At 35.8% G+C, this 24,523-nt stretch overlaps 3 protein-coding genes and 1 long non-coding RNA gene across 4 annotated transcripts; 2 read left to right on the top strand and 2 right to left on the bottom strand.

Moving 5' to 3' along the window:
- The first annotated feature begins 481 nt into the window (after positions 1-481).
- On the top strand, positions 482-1,143 carry LOC134256466 (uncharacterized). The gene is made up of 3 exons (XM_062739107.1): positions 482-658; positions 737-871; positions 992-1,143. The coding sequence occupies exons 1-3, from the start codon at positions 529-531 to the stop codon at positions 1,141-1,143; spliced, it is 417 nt and encodes a 138-aa protein (XP_062595091.1). The 5' UTR covers positions 482-528.
- A 13,045-nt stretch (positions 1,144-14,188) lies between these two features.
- LOC134256465 (uncharacterized) lies at positions 14,189-16,125 on the top strand. The gene is made up of 4 exons (XM_062739106.1): positions 14,189-14,230; positions 14,321-14,464; positions 15,147-15,669; positions 15,773-16,125. Exons 1-4 carry the CDS (start codon positions 14,189-14,191, stop codon positions 16,123-16,125), a joined length of 1,062 nt encoding a protein of 353 aa, XP_062595090.1.
- A 2,177-nt stretch (positions 16,126-18,302) lies between these two features.
- LOC134256462 (uncharacterized) lies at positions 18,303-19,172 on the bottom strand. The gene is made up of 3 exons (XR_009989729.1): positions 19,083-19,172; positions 18,867-18,996; positions 18,303-18,732 (listed from the first exon to the last, which is right to left on the bottom strand). It is a non-coding gene; the product is annotated as an uncharacterized LOC134256462 (long non-coding RNA).
- A 2,392-nt stretch (positions 19,173-21,564) lies between these two features.
- On the bottom strand, positions 21,565-23,476 carry LOC134256463 (uncharacterized). Its single transcript, XM_062739105.1, has 3 exons — positions 23,450-23,476; positions 21,946-22,192; positions 21,565-21,860 (listed from the first exon to the last, which is right to left on the bottom strand). The coding sequence occupies exons 1-3, from the start codon at positions 23,474-23,476 to the stop codon at positions 21,565-21,567; spliced, it is 570 nt and encodes a 189-aa protein (XP_062595089.1).
- Positions 23,477-24,523: the final 1,047 nt, after the last annotated feature.

Genomic DNA, 24,523 nt, shown 5'->3' with positions numbered 1-24,523 from the left:
AATAAAATATTTAAGTGAATAAAAGAATATTTTCAAAGCTTCATCGTGTACCATTAATTAGCCTTTAAAATCATCAATCAAGAAATACAAGAGATGTTTTTTAAAACACTTATATCCCTCTCCCTCAAATTGAAATCTCTTTGTAAGTCTAAGGGGCAAAACTCTGTCAAAAATGGTGCGATCGTACCAAAAACGGGACTTGACCTAAACATAATCAAGTTATGTTGCTGCAACTACCCTTTTTTTACTGTCACTTCACCAGGCTACATGAAGAAATGCTAATAGAATTTGAACAGAAAGACATAATTTATGCTGATTGCAATTATATTTTGGTAATAAGATTATTTATATATATAAATATATGTAAAAAAAAAAAAAAACAAAAACAAAAACATGTTTTCAATGTGACTTTATTTTGATGACAAAAATAGATAGCCTAAAAATGATTTGAAATTTTTTTTTTAGGCAATTAAGTATCATGGACTCTCTCCAGGATACTTCACGCAGAAGAATGCCAGTAAGAACGATATGGAAAGACAGAAGAGACGGGAAAGAGCAGCATTACCACAGAAGAAACGTCGTAGACTGGAACTGAAACAAGAGAAATTGACACAGAAAGGGGCAAAGGAAGCAGCTGAGGGGGACACATATCAGTCAGGTACTTGTATTTCAAACTCAATGCTTTTGTTGCCTCTTGATGTTGAAAAGTTTCTTTAAAATTGAATTTTAATTGTAGAAGTGGGTATGACTCCAAATGTTGACACAGAGAGTATCCCTGAAGCTGTTCCAAAGCCAGGATATACCAAAGTGGATAATTTAGTTCACCTCCAATTGAGCTATGTTGTTATAGACCTTGAAACTTCTGGGCTTAGTAAGTATATATTTTCATATTAAAGGATTTAATAGGTAGTTGTTTTCAGAAAGAAAAGATAAAAAAGTATACAATTACGTACATTTATTTGTTCCAGTTGATTTTGTTATATTTTTTCAGTCCAGAGAGGAATTATCCCACACATTACCCAGATTGCTGCCCAGGACATGGCTAGTGGGGAGAAGTTTTCGTGGTATGTAAAGCCTCTCATCCCGATTACTGCCAAAGCGAGGAAAAAGTCACAGGGATTTCTTGGACTGGGACGGAAATGACTGTGAAGGGTTTACATGTAGATGTTATTACAATTAAAGAAGCCCTACCAAATTTTTTGAATTTTTGAAAAAAAATGACAGTGTTATTTTGATAGCTTACAATGGCAGAGTAATTGACTTAAGAGTTTTGTCATATGCTATTAGTCAAGTAGCATTTAGCGATATGTTTTTGAAATGTGTATAAGCTTTTGTCGATTCACTTTCAATGTTGGGCTCTAAAGTACTAAAGCTAAGTTCATATAAACAAGAGTACTTGGCAGAATACTTCTGCAAAGAATCATATAACTCGCATAACGCCACTGATGATATAAATATGTTGGTAAAAATTTTGTACCAGAGTGGAATGACAAAGGCAGAGTTTGTCAAACATTCCTATTCAGCAAATTGTGATTTTTTGCAAGAGGTTTTTAATGCCACAAAATCAAGAAATATTGATTCATTGCATTGTCTGATAGCAGGTGGAGTACTGAAACAAGAGGCCCACGGGCCTTATAGGTCACCTGAGCATTATGCAACAACTTTCCAGTTACAGTGTATTGAATTTGATTCAATAACATGTATTAAGTCAGATGCTATATGGCATTCACAATTTTGAAAGAGCACCATTGATCATCATAACAGTAAACTTAGCAGTCGCTTAACTTGGTTACTGAATACCCATATGCAGGGTAGGGGAACAAAAATGCACTCCAACTAATCAGTAATATTCATCAATAATCAGTAGTACCCCTAACACTCTGACATAAACCCCTGACCGTAAGTTGCACAAATTTTTAAAAGGCACCCTTAAAATTGCCTATCAAAAAGTAAATAAATGTTTTATAAATACAAAGGACCAGATTTCAAACAATTAATTCATTTCCAGTATATAAGTAGAGCCCCCATCCCCCACTACTGACCCTTGGGCTTTGAAATTCACAATTCTGCAAGATTAGGGCCCTTGCTCATCATAACTATATAGGTAGTTCATCTGCTTCATACCCAGAGACAGAGAAGAAAATTTTCAAAGATTTAATGTATTTTCACTATATAATCAATAGAGCCCCACCCTAACACCAGAACCCCTGACCCTGGGGCCATAAAATTCACAATTTTTGTAGAGGCACTCTAGCTCATCATAACTATGCACTTAGTTGGTTTATTTAATACCTAGGAGCAGAGTAGAAGATTTTCAAAGAATTCATGTAATTTCACTATATCATCAATAGAGCCCCCCCCCCCACCAGAACCCTTGATGATAGGGCCATTTAATTCACAATTTTGGTAGAGGCACTCTTGCTCATCATAACTATGCACTTTGTTAGTTTATATAATACCTAGGAGCAGAGAAGAAGATTTTCAAGGAATTCACATATTTTCACTATATAATCAATAGACCCCCCCACCAGAACCCTTGACCCTGGGGCCATAAAATTCACAATCTTAACTATGTACTTAGTTAGTTTATTTGATACCTAGGAGTAGAGAAGAAGATTTTCAAAGAATTCATGTATTTTCACTTTATAAACAATAAAGTCCCCCCCCCCCACCAGAACCATTGATGCTGGGGCCATAAAATTTACAATCGTGGTAGAGGCACTCTTGCTCATCATAACTATGCACTTAGTTAGTTTATTTAATACCTAGGAGCAGAGAAGTAGATTTCCAAAGAATTCATGTAATTTCACTATATAATCAATAGACCCCCCCCCCCAACACCAGAACCCTTGACCCTGGGGACATAAAATTCACAATTTTGGTAGAGGCACTCTTGCTCATCATAACTATTTACTTACTTGGTTTATTTAATACCCAGGGGCAGAGAAGAAGATTTTCAAAACATCATGTATTTTTACTATATAATCAATAATGCCCCCCCCCCCCCCTAACACCAGAATCTCTGACCCTGGGGTCATAAAATTTACAATTTTTGTAGAGGTACTCTTGCTCATCATAATTATGCACTTAGTTAGTTTATTTAATACCTAGGAACAGAGAAGAAGATTTCCAAAGAATTCATTTATTTTTACTATATAATAAATAGAGCCCCCCCAACACCAGAACCCTTGACCCTGGGACCATAAAATTCACTATTTTGGTTGAGGCACTCTTTCTCATCATAACTATGCACTTAGTTAGTTTATTTAATACCTAGGAGCAGAGAAGTAGATTTTCAAAGAATTCATGTATTTTCACTATATAATCAATAGAGCCCCCCCCCCCCCCAACACCAGAACCCTTGACCCTGGGGCCATAAAATTCACAATTTTGGTAGAGGCACTCTTGCTTATCATAACTATTTACTTACTTGGTTTATTTAATACCCAGGGGCAGAGAAGAAGATTTTCAAAGAAATCATGTATTTTTACTATATAATCAATAGAGCCCCACCCTAACACCAGAACCCCTGACCCTGGGGCCATAAAATTCACAATTTTGGTAGAGGCACTATTGCTCATCATAACTATGCACTTAGTTGGTTTATTTAATACCCAGGAGCAGAGAAGAAGATTTTCAAAGAATTCATGCATTTTCACTGTATACTTATTTAGCCCCGCCCTAGCACTAGAACCCCTGACCCCAGGGCCATGAATTTCACAAATTTGGTAGAGGACTCAATGCTGATTACAATCATGCAAATAGTTTGACTGCTTAATGTCCAGGAGTAAAGAAGAAGATTTTTCAAGATTGCATTAATTTTAGTGGTTTTGACCTCACCCCTCAGGCCCCAGGGGGGCAGGGATCATGAAATTCACAATTTTTGTTCCCCTTCACCCATAGATGCTTTGTGCCAAATTTGGTTGAAATTGGTTCAGTGGTTGCAGAGAAGAAGCTGAAAATGTTCAAATGTTAACACACGACACACGACGCACGACGCACGACGACGGACGAAAACGGATAGCAATAGGTCACCTGAGTTTACTCAGGTGACCTAAAAAGCAACTACTGAAAACATTGCTGGTTCAGGTTTGAATGTACATCATTTGAAACTTGTATGGCAAAGAGATGGTGAGGATGCATGGTTTGTTGAATGTATTGTCTGCAAAGAACAGTATAGATAAACCAAGGGTTACCAAAGATAAGCGACTACTTGGGGATATTATCCCTAAGCTCTGTCGTTATTTTCAGAAATAGTGTTTTTACACATTATTTCATTTTTGATGGGAAAACCATATGCAGTTATCTCATATCTCAGTTGATTTGATGCGCAGGAGAATGCTGTTTGTATGACCAATGTCTAAAATAAGGAAAGTTTTGGAAAACAAGTTGATGAAACAAGAATGTAAGCATTTTCATAATTTTATAGGCATGTTCAATAATGATGTGCAACAGAATGGTCAGTTACAATACATAACTGTCATGGACATTGCCTTGTGTGCACTTGATTATTACAATATGTACAATGCTATGATGTGTTTGTAAATTGAATACAGTATACGGATGGATTTCTGAAAATTAAAGGGAGGCAAGGGAAAACATGCCTTTTTTATTTTCCCTTGGTATTTTTTTTTTTATAAATGTGTAAATACATTCAAATGGAAGTGTTTAACATAGCTATGCCATAAAAAGTGTCACTGATTTTTTTTTTTTTTTTTGCAATGTGGGTCGGATACCTTAAGTACAATTATTTAAAAATAGTAAAGGAGAACTCTTGAAAGATATTTATTTTTATAACAAGAGCCTGTTCTTTAAATAAAAGTGAGAACACTCTAATAAAAGATAGGTGCTGAAATGTACCGATTAATCGATTGTTACAATCTCAAATCCATTGTCTAAAATCAACAGCCTCTCCGACCGATCATCGATTATAAATCGATCATTGTGACAACCTTGTTGTCTGCAGTGAGAAATTGATTTAAATAGATGATTAATTCACATTGTGTTTGCTCAACTGAGTTATTATAATTTTAATCAAGATTAGTTTGATTTATTTCATTTAAGATTCAAATTAATGTTGTATGTTATTCCATACTTTAAAACATTTGATTCACACTCCCATACATATAACACTGCTTCCTGGCCATGTTTATAAAATGTATTGTTTAAATTTAGTTTCAGGGAACAAAAATGAAAGTGTACATTCTTGAGAACACGAAGAGAAGACGGGCGAGGAAGGAAAAGTATACGGCATGACAAACGTCTTATCAAAATCATCCAACTACAGCCTACTCTGTGAGTTTAGCACGCCTGAAAAATTCATCCAGAAACTCAACTTGAGAAGATCCAAATTCCTCCTCCTGCAGAACTTCTCACTGAAAGATGATGGGGGAATCAGGCTGTCTGGTTACTCTGTGGTATAAATAGTATTCTAATTCATTAATACTTGCCTGTATCTGCAGTCAATTTCTATTATTTTTAATCATATTCTGAAGGATAAACTGCAAAAATTTGATTTTATATTTGATTTTAAACTGCTATATCTTTATTTAAATAATACTTCCATCCATTAAATATGGTAATCTTCACAATAAACAGCAGGGTTGCAAATAACCATTCGTGCAAGCATTCGGATGAGCTGTCTGCCCATGGTTTTCCAATAAAAAAAATTATGTACACTGTTCAAATTACTTTTGTGTTATCGCTTTTAAAATATGATCTTAAATCACAGCAAATTGAATATTTTTACTAATGTGAATCACTGCATCAGCTTGATCTATATCCTCTAACATTTACCCATTAATGTGCTGTAAAATCGCAGATTCGTAAAACATGGTAGTTATCAATATTGTCAAAATAATTGGAATTTGAAACATATACAGTAAAACTCGGTTATAATGAAATCACACGGACCTATAAAATCGCTTCGCTATATCCGTAATTTGTTAAATCAATATAAGAAATCCATTAAATTCATATAGTTTGTGAACCAAATTCACTTCATTTTTTGAATACAAGTACTAGTGCAATTAAAATCAATGTTCATTTGATGGTTTTTCCCTGGCAATCACACAGCCATGATGTGGATCTCGATCTTAAATGGATACACAGTAGTGTCCTGTTCACATATTTGTGTTGAAACTGAAAATTTTATGAGATTGATCACTGTACAATATCTTCATCCATTAAATAATTACAACATTATTTTAATAGGGTCCACTAGAATTTCCCTTGCACAATAATTCACACATTATTGAAAATGAAGTGTATTTATTGTTTTAAAGGAACTTTTGTGATTTATTATTAAAATTACAAAAATCAAAAATTACAGATATAAAAATGTAATAACAATTTATTATTACTGATTTTTTAACAAATTTAGCAATTGATTTTAAAATTGACTTCATTACGTACCTATGATATGAATAAAATTAATAAAAATCAATCAATGGATGTCATACAAAAGATGAAATCCACGAAAGAATTTGAAATAAAAAACTAACTGTTGAATTTGACCATGCTGACAGGGTTACATTCATATAATGTATAAGGAAAGATTTCTTAATCAATAACCAAAAAATTCTTGATCCCAAAATGTCAATGTAGTTTCATAAAACTGAAGTTGAGGAACACATGGCCCCTAAGGTTTTCAGCATTATAAAACACCATCAAAAATATAGTTAATACATCATGCATGAAACTGTAGGGTTATTCTTCTATATATTCAGTTGTTTGATGTCGCTGCTGAGAGGATTGCGAAGGAATTGATAGAGAAATTCACCAACCCTGCCCTAGAGGAAATTTCAACAATGAAGACGATGGAAAAGTGACAAAGAGTTTCGGCGAAAGAAACAGTTGAAAGAGTATGCTAGGCTTTCTTCTTTTTCCATATTCTTTGAAATTTTATTAATAAATGCAGCAACCACACTCAGTGTGTTATTAAATAAAACCCACTGCATTAAATCACTCTTGTTTCAGATAAATCAGGTAATAACTGAAAACGAAATAGGAATTCAAACCTCACGTCAAATTAGTAATATCAAATTAAATCATCATAGAGAAAAAAATTCTTGTTTAAATTTCTTTTTATATTATTTAATTTAAGGAAATATCTTAAGTAATTAAGAATTATTCAATTACCTGTGATGACATCATCGCAAACCACGGCCGAAATGTACGATCCTCTCCCATTCTGGCCGTGATTGAACGAGGACAGAATTCTTCGTAGCTCAATAAAAAATTGACCAATGCGAGTAAAGTCGGATGACTGAACTTTATCGCGACCTTTCAATGCCTAATCGCAGTAAAGAAAATATTTCTTGTATACAGTTGACGTCAGTTCGTCGCCATAGACGCATAAGGTCGTAAGTGTGTGCGTTTTTTGATTTCAAATAAGAGAAAAAAAATGAAAAAAACTGTTTCATTCGTAGAAAAACTAAGTGTTCTTTAAAACTTTTCAATATTGTGCAGAATAGCTAAATATAATTAGAAAGTGGTGAAAAAGTTTTAAAATGTGTTTTATAACATTATTTTTATTACTTTTTTACACATATGACCTTTTGCCTTTGAAATATACAATTATTTTTACAAGGATTATGATCGTAACTTCCACTTACTACCTTTCTGCATATTAGTAATAAGAACACTACTATTAATTTAACTTATGTGAATTATGTTTTAAGGGCAATGTGTTTCTTTTATGACGTTTATCATGTTACTCAACGAACCGATAAAGGTTGATATGTGTTTGAGTATATTTGCTATTAAATGAAAACAAGAAATATTCTTTAAAATATTGTTGATCAAATAGGTTAATATTCAAACAATATTATTGTGTCGAATGGAATAAAATATGTTTCTGTACAACTTGGAGTGTATTTGAAATGCTACTTGGCAAAACAAAACAAAGAGTAAACAAATTAAACAGCAAATTAAAAGAGATTTCTGAATTGATCTAGATATGAGCTCTATCGCACGGTATGTCACCTACAACTAGTATTTGGTCTAGTTGATATACTGATAAGGAAGAATTCAAGCTTTCCATTGCTACTATATCATATTTTGATAAAGTTATATCTTGTGTCCTTTCTATTGCCAGTATGTTCTCTTGTGTCCTCTCTATACTGCCATAGTGTTCTCTTTTGTCTTCTTAATTCCTACAACTATGTTCTCTTGTGTCTTCTTTCCTACCTGTCCCACTATGTTCACTGTCTTCTCTACTACCACTATATTCCCTTTTGTCCTTTTCTGCCACTGTGCTCTCTTTTGTACTCTTTCCTACCACTTTATCTCTTGTGTCCTCTCTACTGCCACTGTGTTCTCTTGTGTCCTATATTGCTAGTGTGTTCTCTTGTATCCTCTCTACTGCTAATGATTGTGTTCTTTAGTGTCTTCTCTTCTACCACTATGTTCTTTTGTGTCCTCTCGAGTGTCAATGCCTTATCTTGTGACTTCTCTACTGCCAAAGCGTTCTTTTGAGTCTTCTCTACTGTCAGTGTGGTCTCTTGTGTCTTCTCTACTACCACTATGTTTACTTGTGTCCTCTACTGCCACTATGTTATCTTGACGTGTCCTCTCTACTGCCACAGTGTTCTTGTGTGTCCTCTCTACTGCCACTGACCGTCTCGGTAGCCTAGTGGTAGAGCGTTCGCTTCTTGATCAGGAGGCCCGGGTTCGATTCTCGCCACGTCATACATAAGACGTAAACACAGGTAGTGACTGTTCCTTCGCCAAGCACTCGGCACTAGAAGTAAAAGTCACGGGTCTTTCGGATATGACCTTAAAAACGTAGGTCCTGTGTCACGGTAGGCGTTAGAAGATAAAGAACCCTCACTGCTCAATGGCCCTGTGTGCCGAGTATAGGTCTAAATTTGAATTTGTCCTCTCTACTGCCAATGTGTTCTCTTGTGTCCTCTCTACTGCCACTATGTTATCTTGACGTGTCCTCTCTACTGCCACTGCGAACTCTTGGGTCGTCTCTACTACCACTATGTTCTCTTAACGTGTCCTCTCTATTGCCATAGTATTCTCTTGTGTCCTCTCTAATGCCACTATGTTATCTTGACGTGTCCTCTCTACTGCCACTGCACACTCTTGGGTCGTCTCTACTACCACTATGTTCTCTTAACGTGTCTTCTCTATTGCAACAGTGTTCTCTTGTGTCCTCTCTTCTTCTACTGTGTTCTCGTGTGTCCTCTCTACTGCTACTGTGTTCTCGTGTGTCCTCTCTGCTGCTACTGTGTTTTCTTGTGTCCTCTCTACTGCTACTGTGTTGTCATGTGTCCTATCTACTGCTACTGTGTTCTCGTGTGTCCTCTCTACTGTTACTGTGTTCTCATGTGTCCTCTCTACTGCTACTGTGTTGTCATGTGTCCTATCTACTGCTACTGTGTTCTCGTGTGTCCTCTCTACTGCTACTGTTTTGTCATGTGTCCTCTCTACTGCTACTGTGTTGTCATGTGTCCTCTCTTCTTCTACTGTGTTGTCATGTGTCCTCTCTTCTTCTACTGTGTTCTCTTGTGTCCTCTCTACTGCTACTATGTTCTCTTGTGTCCTCTCTACTGCTACTGTGTTCTCATGTGTCCTCTCTACTGCTACTGTGTTCTCGTGTGTCCTCTCTACTGCTACTGTGTTCTCGTGTGTCCTCTCTACTGCCACTGTGTTCTCGTGTGTCCTCTCTTCTGCTACTGTGTTCTCGTGTGTCCTCTCTACTGCTACTGTGTTCTCGAGTGTCCTCTCTACTGCTACTGTGTTCTCGTGTGTCCTCTCTACTGCTACTGTGTTGTCATGTGTCCTCTCTACTGCTACTGTGTTCTCGAGTGTCCTCTCTACTGCTACTGTGTTGTCATGTGTCCTCTCTACTGCTACTGTGTTGTCATGTGTCCTCTCTTTTTCTACTGTGTTTTCGTGTGTCTTCTCTACTGCTACTATGTTCTCGTGTGTCCTTTTTCTTACACAATGTGTCTTTTCTAATGTCTCTAACCCTCTCCTCCTGACGCACACACACAAAATAGAATTTTCGACTTTGGGCAATGTTCTTTTTTTTTTTGCTTGTCATCTATCTCTGGCAAGTAAAAAAGAAATCTGTGGTAGTCCCCCCTCCTCTACTTTCAAAACCGATGCTAAGGTGTTTCTACCTTAATATCAAAAAGTTTGCGCAATGTGGTCATTTTCTAAATGATCTTAAACTGTTCTGATCCTATATTTTATCCTATCACATAGTATATCAAGTTTCATTATACCTTTGCTACTTGAATGGCCCACATTAATTTTTTTCAATGGTTATAGAGGGTTGTTATACTTGCTGTCTTAGAGTTGTACATGCAAATGTATAGTTGTTTGAAAACTGCTAAGCATCCATTTATTTTAATGCTACAATGAACCTTTTACAATAATCACACTGTGTCATGATCACTGGTAGTTAAAACCGTTTGGGAAAAAATAGATTGAATTATGATTGACTTTCATTGACAATATTTATTCACACAATGACGATAAACTTAAAACATTTTAATTTTCAATGTTTTAAAAGTCTTTACTTACGACCTTTTCATATACGGTAATAAAGTATATACAATAAAATTCATTATTCAGATCAAACCTTTATGAAACAACACGCATTATAATTGAAATTAAATTTAATTTCTTGTTTATATTGATATATGAAGTGTAATCTTAAGTTTTTATCTAAGTTTTCACACTTATGTTGCAGCGACCATTTGTATCCCTTCTCTCTTGAATCGAGGGATTGAATGATGCCTATTGAGCATAATTTAGATAGATCACCAGTTATTGAATGTTTACGTTTGTGAAATACCAAATATACCATTACAATAATGCTTAAAAAGACACATATTATAATAAAACGGTTTTAAAACCTCAAAGTTTTCAAAGGTTTTAAGTGGTAGTTAAGATCTAGAGTTTGAATAAGTAAGGTAGAATAGTATCATCTCTTTGTCGTATGTGCCACTTACAACCTTTTGTATCTGTAGGATATGTAATTAGGACCTTATACATATTACGAAAAATAATTTCTTTTCACATACGACCAAATTGTACTCAGCATATCTTTTTAGCTAATGGAGCTACAGTTACGACCTTTTGATATGTGATAGATTTAACCATTAAATTATAGATAACGCTTAAAACGTGTTTTGGGTCGTATCTACCACTTACGACCATTTGCTTCTATGGCGTCGAGTTGTTGATTTCAACTGCGATGGAAACAAAACTTGCCACTGACTGAATATGACATCACAATAGAGAGGTGTAAATATTCAAGATTACGACCTTTTTGTGATCAAACAGCCATGGGTAGGAGAGAGCTATATTCGGACTGCGGGCCGTTGCTTGAGACGATGGTGTGATGATATCATAACTCTGTACTTTGTACGTTTAAATACCCAGGAGCAGAGAATTTCATACAATTCAAGTAATTTCACTATATAATCTATAGAGCCCCCTTACACTAGAACCCCTGACCCTGGGGCCATGAAATTCACAATTTTGGTAAAGACACTCTTGGTCATCATAACTATGCACTTATTTAGGTTATTTAACACCCAGGAACAGAGAAGAGGGTTTTAAAAGAATTCATGAAATTTCACTATATAATCTAAAGAGCCCCACCTAAACACCAGAACCCCTGACCCTGGGGCCATAAAATTCACAATTTTCGTAGAGGCATTCTTGCTCATCATAATTATGCACTTATTTAGTTTATTTAGTACCCAAGAGCAGAGAAGAAGATTTTCAAAAAATTCATGTAATTTCACTATATACATGTAGCCCCACCCTAACACCAGAACCCCTGACCCTGGGGCCATAAAATTCATCATAACTATGCACTTAGTTAGTTTATTCAATACCAAGGAGCAGAGAAGATTTTAAAAGAATTAATGTAATTTCACTATATAATCTATAGAAGCCCCACTCTAACACCATAACCCCTAACCCTGGGGCCATAAAATTCACAATTTTAGTAGAGACACTTTTGCTTATCTTAACTATGTACTTAGTAGGTTTGTTTATACCCAGTATTACAATCATGCAAACAGTTTGACTTCTTGATGTCCAGGAGTAAATAAGAAGATTTTTATTGATTGTACTAATTTTTGTGGTTCTTGCCCCACCCCCAGGCTCCAGGGGGGCAGGGACCATGAAATTAACAATTTTTGTTCCCTATTTCTCAAAGATGCTATATGCCAAATTTGGTTGAAATTTGTTAAGTGGTTTCAGAGAAGAAGCTGAAAATGTTCAAATGTTAACGCACGAAGAAGGCGAAAAGTGATAGCAATAGGTCACCTGAGTTTACTAAAAATCAAATATGTGTATTTTTATGAATGGTTTTTTAGGTAAATGTGAGAACAATCATTATACAATTGATCACAGCTCTTTGTAGAGTTGATCATATTCTTGAATAAAAATTTGAAATTTGGTGTGTTAGCATTATTTAAAAGGATTTGTGGTTGTCTATTTCAGGTGCACTATGTACTCCTTCTATAATACCTGGAAAGCACATCGGAGAGATGATGAAAACGATTCTTTCTCAGTAAAATTTCCATATTCATGCTTTCGATGGAAATGGTATTCTTACATACATCTTCTTGATATAGAGACCTTTTACTGTGACGAGGCAGGTTGTGGTATCATGTTGGCATTGCATTTGGCTTAGAGACTATATTGTCTAATTTGCTTTTTTTTGTTTCCTGACCACAGGTTATATTGACTGCATAAATAAAGTCTTTCACTTGCTGTCTTCGGCATCTACATCGTAAAACCCAGTCTTGGTGAGCGTAAAAGTATACAACATATAAAAATAAGAGAGTTTCAATCATTTAATAAGTGTGGAGATTCATATTTGCTTCGGAGAAGTAAGTTTGGTGTTGTTAGTCATTCTATAATCGTATTTCCCGCATATTTAAAGATGTGGAGAGTGATCTTCCCTTGCGATGAGTCTGGATCAGTGTTGCGTTTGAAAATCGGCCCGCTTTGTGATGAAATGAGATAGCAAATTTTCAACGTATTATCGCAAGGGCATACCCCTTATGTTTGAATGTGATATTTTACATGTTTATGGAGAGAATAATCTGGTAGCTGAAAAGTGCTGCTGGACTGTTGATATAGACGAGGTATTTAAAATATAGTTCGTCGAATTCAGGGTAGCCCACTGTTTGTAAGTACATACCGTGTTTCGATCTCTTTTTTCCTTGTTTAAAGCGGAAATATATGAAAGCAGCAGCACTTTTTAAATTAGGGAGGTTCATTTGTATTTATCAGTGTGGGAATTTTTTGTGTATAATGAGGTTATGCCCTTGCGATATCGAATTTTCCGTAAACTACAGTGAAATTGTTATAAGTAACACAGTCACGTGATCAAAACGTCACATGATCGCCGACCAACTGCATGACTATGTAATGGGAGACAATCTTGAAAAAAAAGAATAACATCGCATGTCAGTATTTTATTTTTTAAATAAATGTTAGGGGTCTGAAAATGACATACAGTATTTTCACGCAGCTTTTTTGATTATTTCTTATATGAAACCTTAACAGTGCTGCATGTGGATGGCCATCCAGGATATTATAGGGTCCGCTAGGGAATGGCCCAACTACGTAGGTTATTTTGGACCCAATGTTTAACACATTGGGAGAGGATTTTAATCTGCACGTTTATTATTGTGAACGGGTTAAACCCTGATGTGTTCATGGACTGGGTTCTAATTTGGGCTTGGCAAGGGACATTCCCGCGCAGAGTCCTTTTCGGGCCAATTTCAGGTATATTAATTTCCTTCAGATTAAAAATTTATTTCTATCGACCGTTTGTTTACAATTCAAATTTTTTGAAGATTATTCCATGCTGGGCGGACCTACACGTTATATGCCTGGAATGTGAGCCAGAGACACTACCAATACTTAGATGGGAGAAGGAGGCGGTACCTTCCGCACGAAGAAAGAAAGAAGAAAAAGTAACGAATTACAATAAATGTAACAAGTAAAAAAATAAATAAATGTACAAACTCTGTTTACAGTCCTTGTTATTTGGTGGTTAGTATAAAATTTATTAAGGGTGAGTATCTGGTTAGATCAAGTTTAAAGGTTATTGTTATTCAAACTTATTGAAGAAGCTCCACCCAATTTCCTTATAAATACGCGGCGTTTTGACCGTTGCTAGTCGTCCAGTAGAATCATGTCAGCGAGGAGAGGCGGTGGGAGTTTTCAGGAACGGCAGGTAGAGAACATGCTTGAATTAAAACCACGGGATTTTAGCAGCCCTTGGAATTTCTATGGGTTGTTTTCGAGATCTCCATAACTGGTGTAGGCAGAACGGTATTTTGGCGTCGACATTTCCATGTCCATACAACAACTGCGACGGTCAGATGAATCTCAAGGCACTAGCCAGGGCCCCTGGAGGCAGCATCTTCCGTTGTTCCAAGAACAGGGACCATACCAAGTCGTCCAGGACGTACTCTTTCTTCGACAAAAGCAATTTGATGCTGCAAGATATGATGGTCTTTAAAAAGTCATACCTGGAGAAGAGTAGCCTAGCATTATGTGCACAATTTTCAGGAATGGCATATGGGTCAACAGCAGTCAACTGGGGGAGTTTTACATGAACCAGAGAACTGTTCAAAGAGTAATTTTACAAAGAACTCCGGTACCGAAAATTACAGGTGGTTATAGAGATAGACGAATCCCTATTTGGCAGAAGAGTTAAAATCTACAGAAGAAATCCTAATTGTGGACTAAAGGTATTAAAACAAACATTAAGATGGCGTTTCTCACCAAATGAAAAGTAATCATAAATGTTTACCATGAAAATAAACCAATCAATACAAATTGAAATAATAGAAATGTGTGCCTCACATGCTTCAAAAATTATTAAGTAACGGTAAAAAGCAACTCAGCAAATAAAAAATTGTACAATGAAAGAAATATAAAATTTACAAGCAGTTGCATGCAATACAAACTGTGATGTTAAAGTTAAGGACACTATCAAGAAAGAGGTTATTAATTCAAACACATAACAGTAGTATTAGTTTGAAAACAAAGAAATGAGAAAAAAAATATGTATTTACAAGGATATCTATATACAATATTAAATTTGTAATATAATTTAATTTTTACAAAATATTTTTTCTGTTTAGATTTGGATATCTGGGTTGGTAGAACGCGACACTAATACTTTGGTGATGTACCCCGTGTCAGACAGATCGGAAGAAACCCTTGTTCCCATCATTGAACGCCATGTAGAAAAAGGCTCAACAATATACAGTGACGGCAGGTCTGCGTATTGCCATCTCAATGACGCGGGGTACGATCACTTTACAGTTCTACACAAGTATTCATTTAAGAAGACGTACGTGAATACGAGGACTCAAGAGATCGAAGTTGTGCATACGAACAGAATTGAGGGGGCGTGGAAGCACGCAAAAGACGACTTCAGGAGACTCGTTGGAACAAAGTTGCCTCAATTCGAAGGGCATTTGGCGGAAATCATGTGGAGACAGGCAGAGAGGGGAAACATCTATGAAGCATTCTTTGACCTTTTGAGAACCGTATATCCATTGGATGGTCCACCTCAATACACATATCCAACACCATTGTTCAGTTCCTGGGAAGGAATTCCTGAAAGCCAGTCCAAAATTGATGACTGGGAAATCAGACCAGGTACAAATATCCTGAGTATTTAAATACCTATTCTGTTAATATACATTTGTCATTTGACATTCACAACATTCAAAGTCACTTTTTCAATTTCTTTTAATATCAGAGAACACTGATGCGGAGAGTGAGACCGAGTCGCAAATAGTGAATCCTTCGGCAGAGTTGTTTTCAGGTACAGTGGAGAAAACCAGCTCAGGTATTATGCCGAACAGGGAGCTTTCCTCCATTGAGCTGCGGGAGAGACGACTCTTTGAGAAGTCCTATTTGGATAAAGTTTTTGATGAGATGTTGGCAGGGTCTGGGGCTGAGGATGACGTAGACAGAACCTTAAAAGAACGGAAGTTGACTTTTTATACGGAAAACTCAGAGGGTAATCGAAAGCAAATGGTAACACCAAAGGACTCCCAGCTTCGCGGAAATAATGTTTATCGACAAGAAAAGGACAGTAAAAGCTGGTAATTACCGGCTAAAGTTTGGTTTCACAGGCTAAATTGTCAAGACTCATTTAATATATAAGTGATTTGTTACATAATTTACATGACATTTGCTCTAAAAGCACGCTATAGGCTATACAACGATTATTGCCCTTGCGTCGTTACCATGCAACCTTGTCAACTTCCGTTCTTTTGAGGTCGATTCAGCGAGCTCCAAGTCGAAGAAATTGTAACCGTTTTCTGTTGATTAAACGCGTGTCCACGAATGACAACCGCATCAACATTTAGGAAAATCATCACTGTAGGAAAGAGAACTGTGGCAACTAAATAAATTAATGCCTTAGAGTCCAGAAATAAGTGCTGAAGTGGGAGGGGATATTTTCTCCAAGATGTCAGCTTGCGTCCCTTTGAGAGTTATGTATAAACATGTAGGTGTAGTACTTTTTTTAAAACATAATTTTTCTCGCCTGATCATGTCAGAATCTTTATTAAAGGAATTTTTAGAGTGTATTTAATGCAGATAAAAATTTTTGAAAAATTATTTTACATTTATCAATCCGGAAGACAAGCCCCTATGGATATAACTGCCGACTACTGAGGTCTGAATCAAGTTCAAGTAGTTGTCCGAATAATATGAGTACGACCTGATAAAATGCTTAAATCCCGTTTATGTCAACTCGTCCACTGGCTTACTCGTGAAACATTTGGTGTGAAAAGAACTTGGGAAAAGTCCATTTCTTCCGAAGGCTTAGTGCTAAGTTCCTTCCAAACAGCCATAAATGAATGTTTTGCACGTATGATAAACAGGTTCAGTCCAAAGACTATTTTTACCAATGTAGGTATTTAAGCCTACCTGAAGTAGCAATATTTACCTACTTTTTGTATACTGAATTTTGTGGTCAATAGACGGTAAGCGGTAGAAAGGATCCGCTAGGCCGCCCTACGTCATTCTAATAAATATTCATGAACGTAAAGTATCACCAAAAAAACCAACGCAGACAAGTGTTTTCCGGAATAAACAAAGATTTTAGTGTAATGTGTTAGATCTCCAAATCTATTCACATCCAAAGATGAAAGATTTGTAGATATATTTTGCAAACAAATGAATTCTTTTTCTGTATTCCTCCCTCTACCTCATACAATTATTTTCCGGGGAGGGGGGGGGGGGTTGCTTGCAGCAAATGACCCGAATTAATCAATCAATGATTCATTGGTTTTATTAGCTCACCTGAGCCGAAGGCTCAAGTGAGCTTTTCTGATCACATTTTGTCCGGCGTCCGTCTGTCTGTCTAGCTGTCCGTCTGTCTGTCTGTCTGTAAACTTTCACATTTTCGACTTCTTCTCAAGAACCGCTGGGCCAATTTCAACCAAACTTGCTACAAAGTATCCTTAGGTGAAGGGGATTCAAGTTTGTTTGAAATGAAGGGCCACATCCTCATTCAAGGGGAGATAATTGGGAATTAATGAAAATTTGGTGGCATATTTTAAAAATCTTCTCAATAACCACTGTGCCAGGAAAGCTGAAACTTATGCGGAAACATCTTCAGTAGTGTAGATTCAAGTTTGTTCAAATCATAACCCCCGGGGCAAGGGTGGGACCAAAATGGCCGACCCAAGTTTTACATAGGAATATATAGGAAAAATCTTTAAAAATCTTCTTCTCCAGAACCACTGGACCAGGAAAGATGAAACTCATGTGGCACTACCACAGACAGTGTAGATTCAAGTTTGTTCAAATCATGACCCCCGGGGGGTAGGGCGGGGCCAAAATGGCCGACCAAAGTTTTACATAGAAATATTTAGAAAAATTCTTTAAAAATCTTCTTCTCAAGAATGACAAAGCCATAATACATTACATTTATATGGGAGCATGCTCAGGTAGTGTAGATTCAAGTTTCTTCAAATCATGACCACCAGGGGTAGGGCGGGGCCAAAATGGCCGACCAAAGTTTTACATAGAAATATAGGAAAATTTTTTCGATAAAAATCTCCTCAAGGATGACAAAGCCATAATTCATTATATTTATATGGAAGCATGTTCAGGTAGTGTAGATTCAAGTTTGTTCAAATCATGACCTCTGGGGGTAGAGCGGGGCCAAATTGGCCGACCAAAGTTTTACATAGAAATACATTGTAAATTCTTTAAAAATCTTCTTCTCAAGAATGACAAAGCCATAATTTATCATATTTATATGGATATTGCAATATCAGTAAAGTTTGATTTGAAATTTCTTGTGAATGAATTTGAAAACTTGCCACTAGATCCCAATGTCCTCTTTGATGATACACACCAATGATGGAGTCATATTCCATGACACGACACTGAAGTATGATGAGGCATACATACATCATTTAACTTTATAAAACAATTCATTACAAATGCTTAAAATCAATGAGCTTTGAAATGATGACTCTCTTATTATTTACTTATAAAACTCAAACATAAAATTGCTCATTTTTGCAATGTTTTGCACAAAAGAAATTAGATTAAGATTATTTTAAAAACCTCTTTTTCTGAAGACTGAACATGATCATTGATGATACTGGTCATCTTGGATACACCCATATGCTTTACTTTTTTCCCCTTATCCCACTCTTTCTGAGCTAGATATGACAGGTATGCATCAAGTACCTATAAATGCAAAATTGTGCCATAATCAGTTTATTATTCATTATTATTAATTCAAACTGTGATGGTTAAAGCAGTACATCACATGCAGGCTTAAAGAATAATTTTTAGTGATGTAATGAAAAAAAAATTAATACCTGATCTGTCAACCACTTAGACTTTTTAGAGACATGAGATCAGCATCACTGACTTTATAACCATAAACTCGGGCTTTAATGTAATTTGTTGTCGTTTCCTGATCCCATTTTTTCAATAGCTCGTTGTTGGCTATAAAGTGTTTAATACTTATATCGGATGTATTCATACAAAAAGTATTTAAAAATTAAACAGTAAAACTCTTCAATCTATGTTACCTTTCTGTGAATCAATGTCAGTCCAGGTTTTTCCTTTACAGTGAGCCGTTGATTCGCCCGTTTCCCACTTTACTTTTTTTTCCCCTTTTTAGGTCACCTGAGTAACTCAGGTGACCTATTGCTATCCGTTTTCGTCCGTCGTCGTGCGTCGTGTGTCGTGCGTCGTGTGTCGTGTGTTAACATTTGAACATTTTCAGCTTCTTCTCTGAAACCACTGAACCAATTTCAACCAAATTTGGTATACAGCATCTATGGATGAAGGGGAACAAAAATTGTGAATTTCATGGTCCCCGCCCCCCTGGGGCCTGAGGGGTGGGGCCAAAACCACTAAATTTATTGCAATCTTTAAAAATCTTCTTCTTTACTCCTGTACATCAAGCAGGCAAACTGTTGGCATGAATGTAATGAGCATTGAGTCCTCTACCTAAATTGTGAAATTCATGGCCCCAGGGTCAGGGGTTCTAGTGCTAGGGCGGGGCTCTATAGATTATATAGTGAAAATGCATTATTTCTTTGAAAATCTTCTTCTCTGCTCCTGGGTATTAAATAAACTAACTAAGCACATAGTTATGATGAGCAAGAGGGCCTCTTCCAGATTTTTGAATTTTATGGCCCCAGGGTCAGCGGTTCTGTTCTTAGGGCGGGGCTCTATAGATTACATAGTGAAAATGCATTTATTCTTTGAAAATCTTTTTCTCTGCTCCTGGGTATTAAATAAACTAACTAAGCACATAGTTATGATGAGCAAGAGTGCCTCTTCCAGATTTGTGAATTTTATGGCCCCAAGGTCAGGGGTTCTGGTGTTAGGGCGGGGCTCTATAGATTATATAGTGAAAATGCATTATTTCTTTGAAAATCTTCTTCTCTGCTCCTTGGTATTAAATAAACTAACTAAGCACATAGTTATGATGAGCAAGAGTGCCTCTTCCAGATTTGTGAATTTTATGGCCCCAGGGTCAGGGGTTCTGGTGTTAGAGGGGGGGGGGGCTCTATAGCTTACATAGTGAAAATGCATTATTTCTTTGAAAATCTTCTGCTCTGCTCCTGGGTATTAAATAAACTAACTAAGCACATAGTTATGATGAGCAAGAGTGCCTCTTCAAGATTTGTGAATTTTATGGCCCCCGGGTCAGGGGTTCTGGTGTTAAGGCGGGGCTCTATAGATAAAATAGTGAAAATGCATTTATTCTTTAAAAATCTTCTTCTCTGCTTCTGGGTATTAAATAAACTAACTAAGCACATAGTTATGATGAGCAAGAGTGCCTCTTCCAAAATTTAGAATTTTAAGGCCTCAGGGTTAAGGGTTCTGGTGCTAGGGCGGGGCTCTATTGATTATATAGTAAAAATAAATTCTTTGAAAATATTTTCCTTTGCTTCTGGGTTTTATGCCAATTATCCAAGTATATATATATATATATATATATTGATGAAGAAAGGTGCTTCTATCAAAGTGGTTTTTTATGCCCCCAGGGTCAGAGAGGGGGGGTTACATAGTCTGAAAATAAATTAATGCTTTGAAATCTGCTCTTTTGTATTAATCAACCATTTTATGATAACATTTGCAGAATTTTGAAATATGTGGCCCATGGGTCAGTGGTTCCTTTAGGGTGAGATGCACAACTGGGTATAAAGTGGTAGTGCATTTTCTCTTTGTTACTCTGATCTACCCCTGGGTATTAAGTAAATAGAGTAAGCATGCTAAGTTGATAATTATGATAAGCAAGGGAGCCTCTTTCAAAATTGTAAATTGTGAATTTCATGGCCTCTGATTTAAAACATGAACTAAATTTAATTGTTTGAAAGTTGTTCCACAATACTCAGGTGACCTATAAGGCCCGTGGGCCTCTTGTTTTTCTTAGAATGGCTTCTGATTTCAGATGCTTTAATAGAATATAAGATGAAAAATATACATGTACATTCATTACTAATTAAATGTAAAAAAGGGTTTAAATAAATGAGTCCATAATACAATTATTTAGTGACTATATATATATATATTCTGTGACCCCTACTTTTGAGAAAGTGAGGGAGCATTAATTCTAATTGATCTGTCCGCCTTAACCGTGGTTATAATTTTTGACTAAGTAGAGATAACACTTTCATATTACACAGGTGTGTTACTTGTTACAAGGCCTTACTCAATACACTGATTTTTGACACTGTGATCTTGAAGTTTGACCAACTTTTCAAAATCTCTGACCTTGGTCATAACTTTTGAATACTATAGTATTTAGCTACTGGTGCATATCTATCATTTAGGGCATCAAATATTTATTTATTGAGAGGCATTTATTAAACAAAATTCAAAATCTGTATCTTACCTGATGAGGTAGGTTCTCATTTGTTGAAACCTTCCATCCGAGCTATAGCTTCTACACATGCTTTTTCGGCATCTTCCCTCTCCATGCGTTCCTTCTCAAAAGTTCTTTTCGAAATGAATTTTTTTTTTGTCTCCACTAGAAAAGTATAATGTTAAAATTAATCAAGGATATAGGCACACTAAATATATATTTATTTTCACAGTTAAAAGGTAATATATATAATTGCCGAGATTATGTAGCATTAAAAGTGCCATTCTAAATTTCTGTGGGTTTGTCATATCTTTTGGGCAATGGTTATCAGATATGGTCTTCAGAGTCTGAATGTGATCATCTTCACAGTATTCTTCAAGTAAAGTAACGGCAATTTGTGAGACTGTATCTGTTGATGTTGCAGCCTCTTTTGTTGCCTTGAATATAAGAGCCTCCCATTCAATTCTTGTCATCTGACTGACCATTTCTGCCAAAGAAAAATGCATGTGTTAGATTAAATGCTGTCTTAATGGTAATGTTTTCTTTCTTTCTTTTTTTTTGATGGAAACTACCTGCAATACACTCCAGAATTGATTGTGGCACAGTTGAATGGCCATCCATTATTATCATTTCCTCTTCTTGTTCTTCTCTTTTTGATCTTCTAATGAGATGTTTCTGGATGTTGTCTTTCGATATCTTGAACTTCTGTTTTCCTTTCTTTTTCTTAATTTTAGACGATTTTCTGATTTTGTGTCCAATTTCTTTTTTTTTTGGCAGACATTGGTTGTTCTTGGACTCTTTTTCTTTTCTTAGAAGGTTCTGGGATTAGCCTTATGTAGCCTGTTGTCTGAAATTCCTAAATTAAAAAGAAAACTGCATAAGTTTACCATGAAATTATAAGCAAATATCTTAAGGCCCTAAAAAATATGTTTGTTTCCGCTTTCCTGACCAACCCTAATTTAAAGTGCCGACCCTAAACTTTTTTTAATGCCTTTGTCCCATGAAGTGCAAGATTTCACCCAGGGAATTAAAGTCTCCAACTTTGCAAGCTTTTCAAGACAAAAAGAAGTTTGAGTCACCTTTCTATTTCAAGTTTATGTCACAGGAATGCTTGAAAACACCATTTCTTTTGTCATTAATGTTACTTGGATACACGTTTTGATTAAAGAAGTAAAAAAAAAGTTTTTAAAAAATGCCTACCTACCTACCCTATATTTTTCAGCCTGAAAGCGGAAACATATTTTTTTCTAGGCTTAAATTCCATCAAATAAACTTCATTTTACAGAATTCTCTTCATTTTATATAATTTTTGAATCAACACCTTCAAATGTATTCCAAAATTTTATTACTTGTATATAATGATATTTGTATATTTAATAGCTACAAGTATGTTTTCTCCTGATTTTTCAGTCACAATATTCATTGCTTAATGATAAAAATTGCCTATATTCTATCCCTTTCCTGAAACTAATAGTATAAAATCTGCAGCACCTTCAATATAATTACAAATTATGTTTGGTAAGTTCTTTAAAATCATTTTTATTTCTTCTGATCAATGTCAATTTCTTCTGATCAATGTCATCATGTGAACTTACTTACTGTGATAAAAAATTCTTACATATATGTTTAGTAAGAATAAATCATCATACTTCATTAACATCACATTTCCAAAAACGATGTTTGAAGAGGTATTTTTGTGATATTTCATATTCTCTTCTTGACAAGTACCCCTAAAAATAACTGAAAATTTAACTTTATTTTTTTTACTGCGAGCTGTAAGGAAAAAACTGTTTTAGGCTGATAATAGAAATTTTCTTTCTGGTCATACATAGATTTAATAGTTATTTGATTTAGAACTATTGAAATACTTCAAGATACTTCTTATTCTTTCATACTGGCGTGCTCTCGTGAATGTTGCCCCACTACCAATTTCTGTACCTTCAAAAGTTAAAAAAGGTACAAAACCCTATGAGCCTTTCACAATGTGATGTTTATAAGTTTATGTATGTTATATTGATTGTATGATTATTTTGTGTGGGAATCTATCAACTTTCTTATATATATAGAAATATATACCTCGCTGTTTTCTAGCTGTCTGGACATTCTCCGAAGCCATAGAGGAGGGAGAACTTGTGTCCACTGGAGTTGTTAAAAAAATGTATGAATTCAGGTATTTTTGAATTCATGCTTTTCATTTAAAGAAATAACATGCAAATGTAAATTTACAAGTAGTATGATTTTGGAGGAGTATTACTGTGTATGTTCTTATCTCAGAATAATCGCAAGCTTCACCTTCTATCAGGGTTTTGTCCCTTTCGTCACCAGAAAACATATGCATAAAAGCATCGAAGCTGTCTGATTGTCTTGCACGTCTCTCCCTCAAATCAAATTAAGACAACTCCCTGTTAGGTTGTTTGAAATCAGAGGGGGTTGAGGCAGAACTTCCAATCAGCACTGCAGAGGGCACTTCTTCCTCCTGAGATGAGTCCGTCTCTGCATCTGTGTAAGCTAAAACCAGAAGAAAACGGTGCAAGGAATAGTGAAAACCGGAATGTTTCAGATATGCAGAAATATGCCTATTAAAGGCATATTTCTGCATATCTGAAACATTCCGTTTTCACTAGTATTACAAATTATGCAAAACATACCAGGCCTAATTTCCCAGGAATTGATTTGTGATTCGGATGACTCTGCGAACCCTGTCAACGTGTCAAACAGTGGTGTAGTGTAATTTTATTTTGGTTTTGCATCCAATGTGAAGATACTTGAGTACGTCGAAGAAACAATTGTAGATGTTTAATTTCACATCTGCCCTCCACATAATTTCGACTGGATAACCCTCGCATCGTGTTATTTTAGTTCCAGCCATCCGTCTAAAATGGTTCTTCTCATGCTTCAATGCTCCTCTATTCTGTGAGTGTGGACTGTGACCTCTTCGTTTGTTTCTTTGTTTACATAGATCTTTACATAGATGATTTTGTTGGTTTCCCGCTCAACCATGCCAAATATCCATATCTGAAAAAAAAAATATCAAAAACTCCTGATGTAACAATGTCGGCCTAGAATGGAAAATGCATACTTTACATGTGGAAGAACTTAAAAGGTAATACTGGAATTAAATAGTTGAAAGGGAGTTAACTCGCCTTCAAA

Source organism: Saccostrea cucullata, unplaced genomic scaffold (genome assembly GCF_032062105.1).
Source record: "Saccostrea cucullata isolate Sc308-1 unplaced genomic scaffold, CSIRO_AGI_Scuc_v1 ctg946, whole genome shotgun sequence".
Lineage (NCBI taxonomy): Eukaryota > Metazoa > Mollusca > Bivalvia > Ostreida > Ostreidae > Saccostrea > Saccostrea cuccullata.
Note: the sequence above shows the minus strand (reverse complement) of the source record. Positions and strands in the feature narration are given on the sequence as shown.

Coding starts and splice junctions, on each gene's coding strand:
- LOC134256466 (XM_062739107.1), top strand. CDS start 529: ATGGAAAGACAGAAGAGACGGGAAAGAGCAGCATTACCACAGAAGAAA. Junction 659..736: donor GGGGGACACATATCAGTCAG/GTACTTGTATTT, acceptor TTTTAATTGTAG/AAGTGGGTATGACTCCAAAT. Junction 872..991: donor CCTTGAAACTTCTGGGCTTA/GTAAGTATATAT, acceptor ATATTTTTTCAG/TCCAGAGAGGAATTATCCCA.
- LOC134256465 (XM_062739106.1), top strand. CDS start 14,189: ATGTCAGCGAGGAGAGGCGGTGGGAGTTTTCAGGAACGGCAG. Junction 14,465..15,146: donor CATACCAAGTCGTCCAGGAC/GTACTCTTTCTT, acceptor TTTTCTGTTTAG/ATTTGGATATCTGGGTTGGT. Junction 15,670..15,772: donor TGACTGGGAAATCAGACCAG/GTACAAATATCC, acceptor TTTTAATATCAG/AGAACACTGATGCGGAGAGT.
- LOC134256463 (XM_062739105.1), bottom strand. CDS start 23,476: ATGTCCAGACAGCTAGAAAACAGCGAG. Junction 22,193..23,449: donor GACAGCTAGAAAACAGCGAG/GTATATATTTCT, acceptor GGCTAATCCCAG/AACCTTCTAAGAAAAGAAAA. Junction 21,861..21,945: donor AATTCTGGAGTGTATTGCAG/GTAGTTTCCATC, acceptor TTTCTTTGGCAG/AAATGGTCAGTCAGATGACA.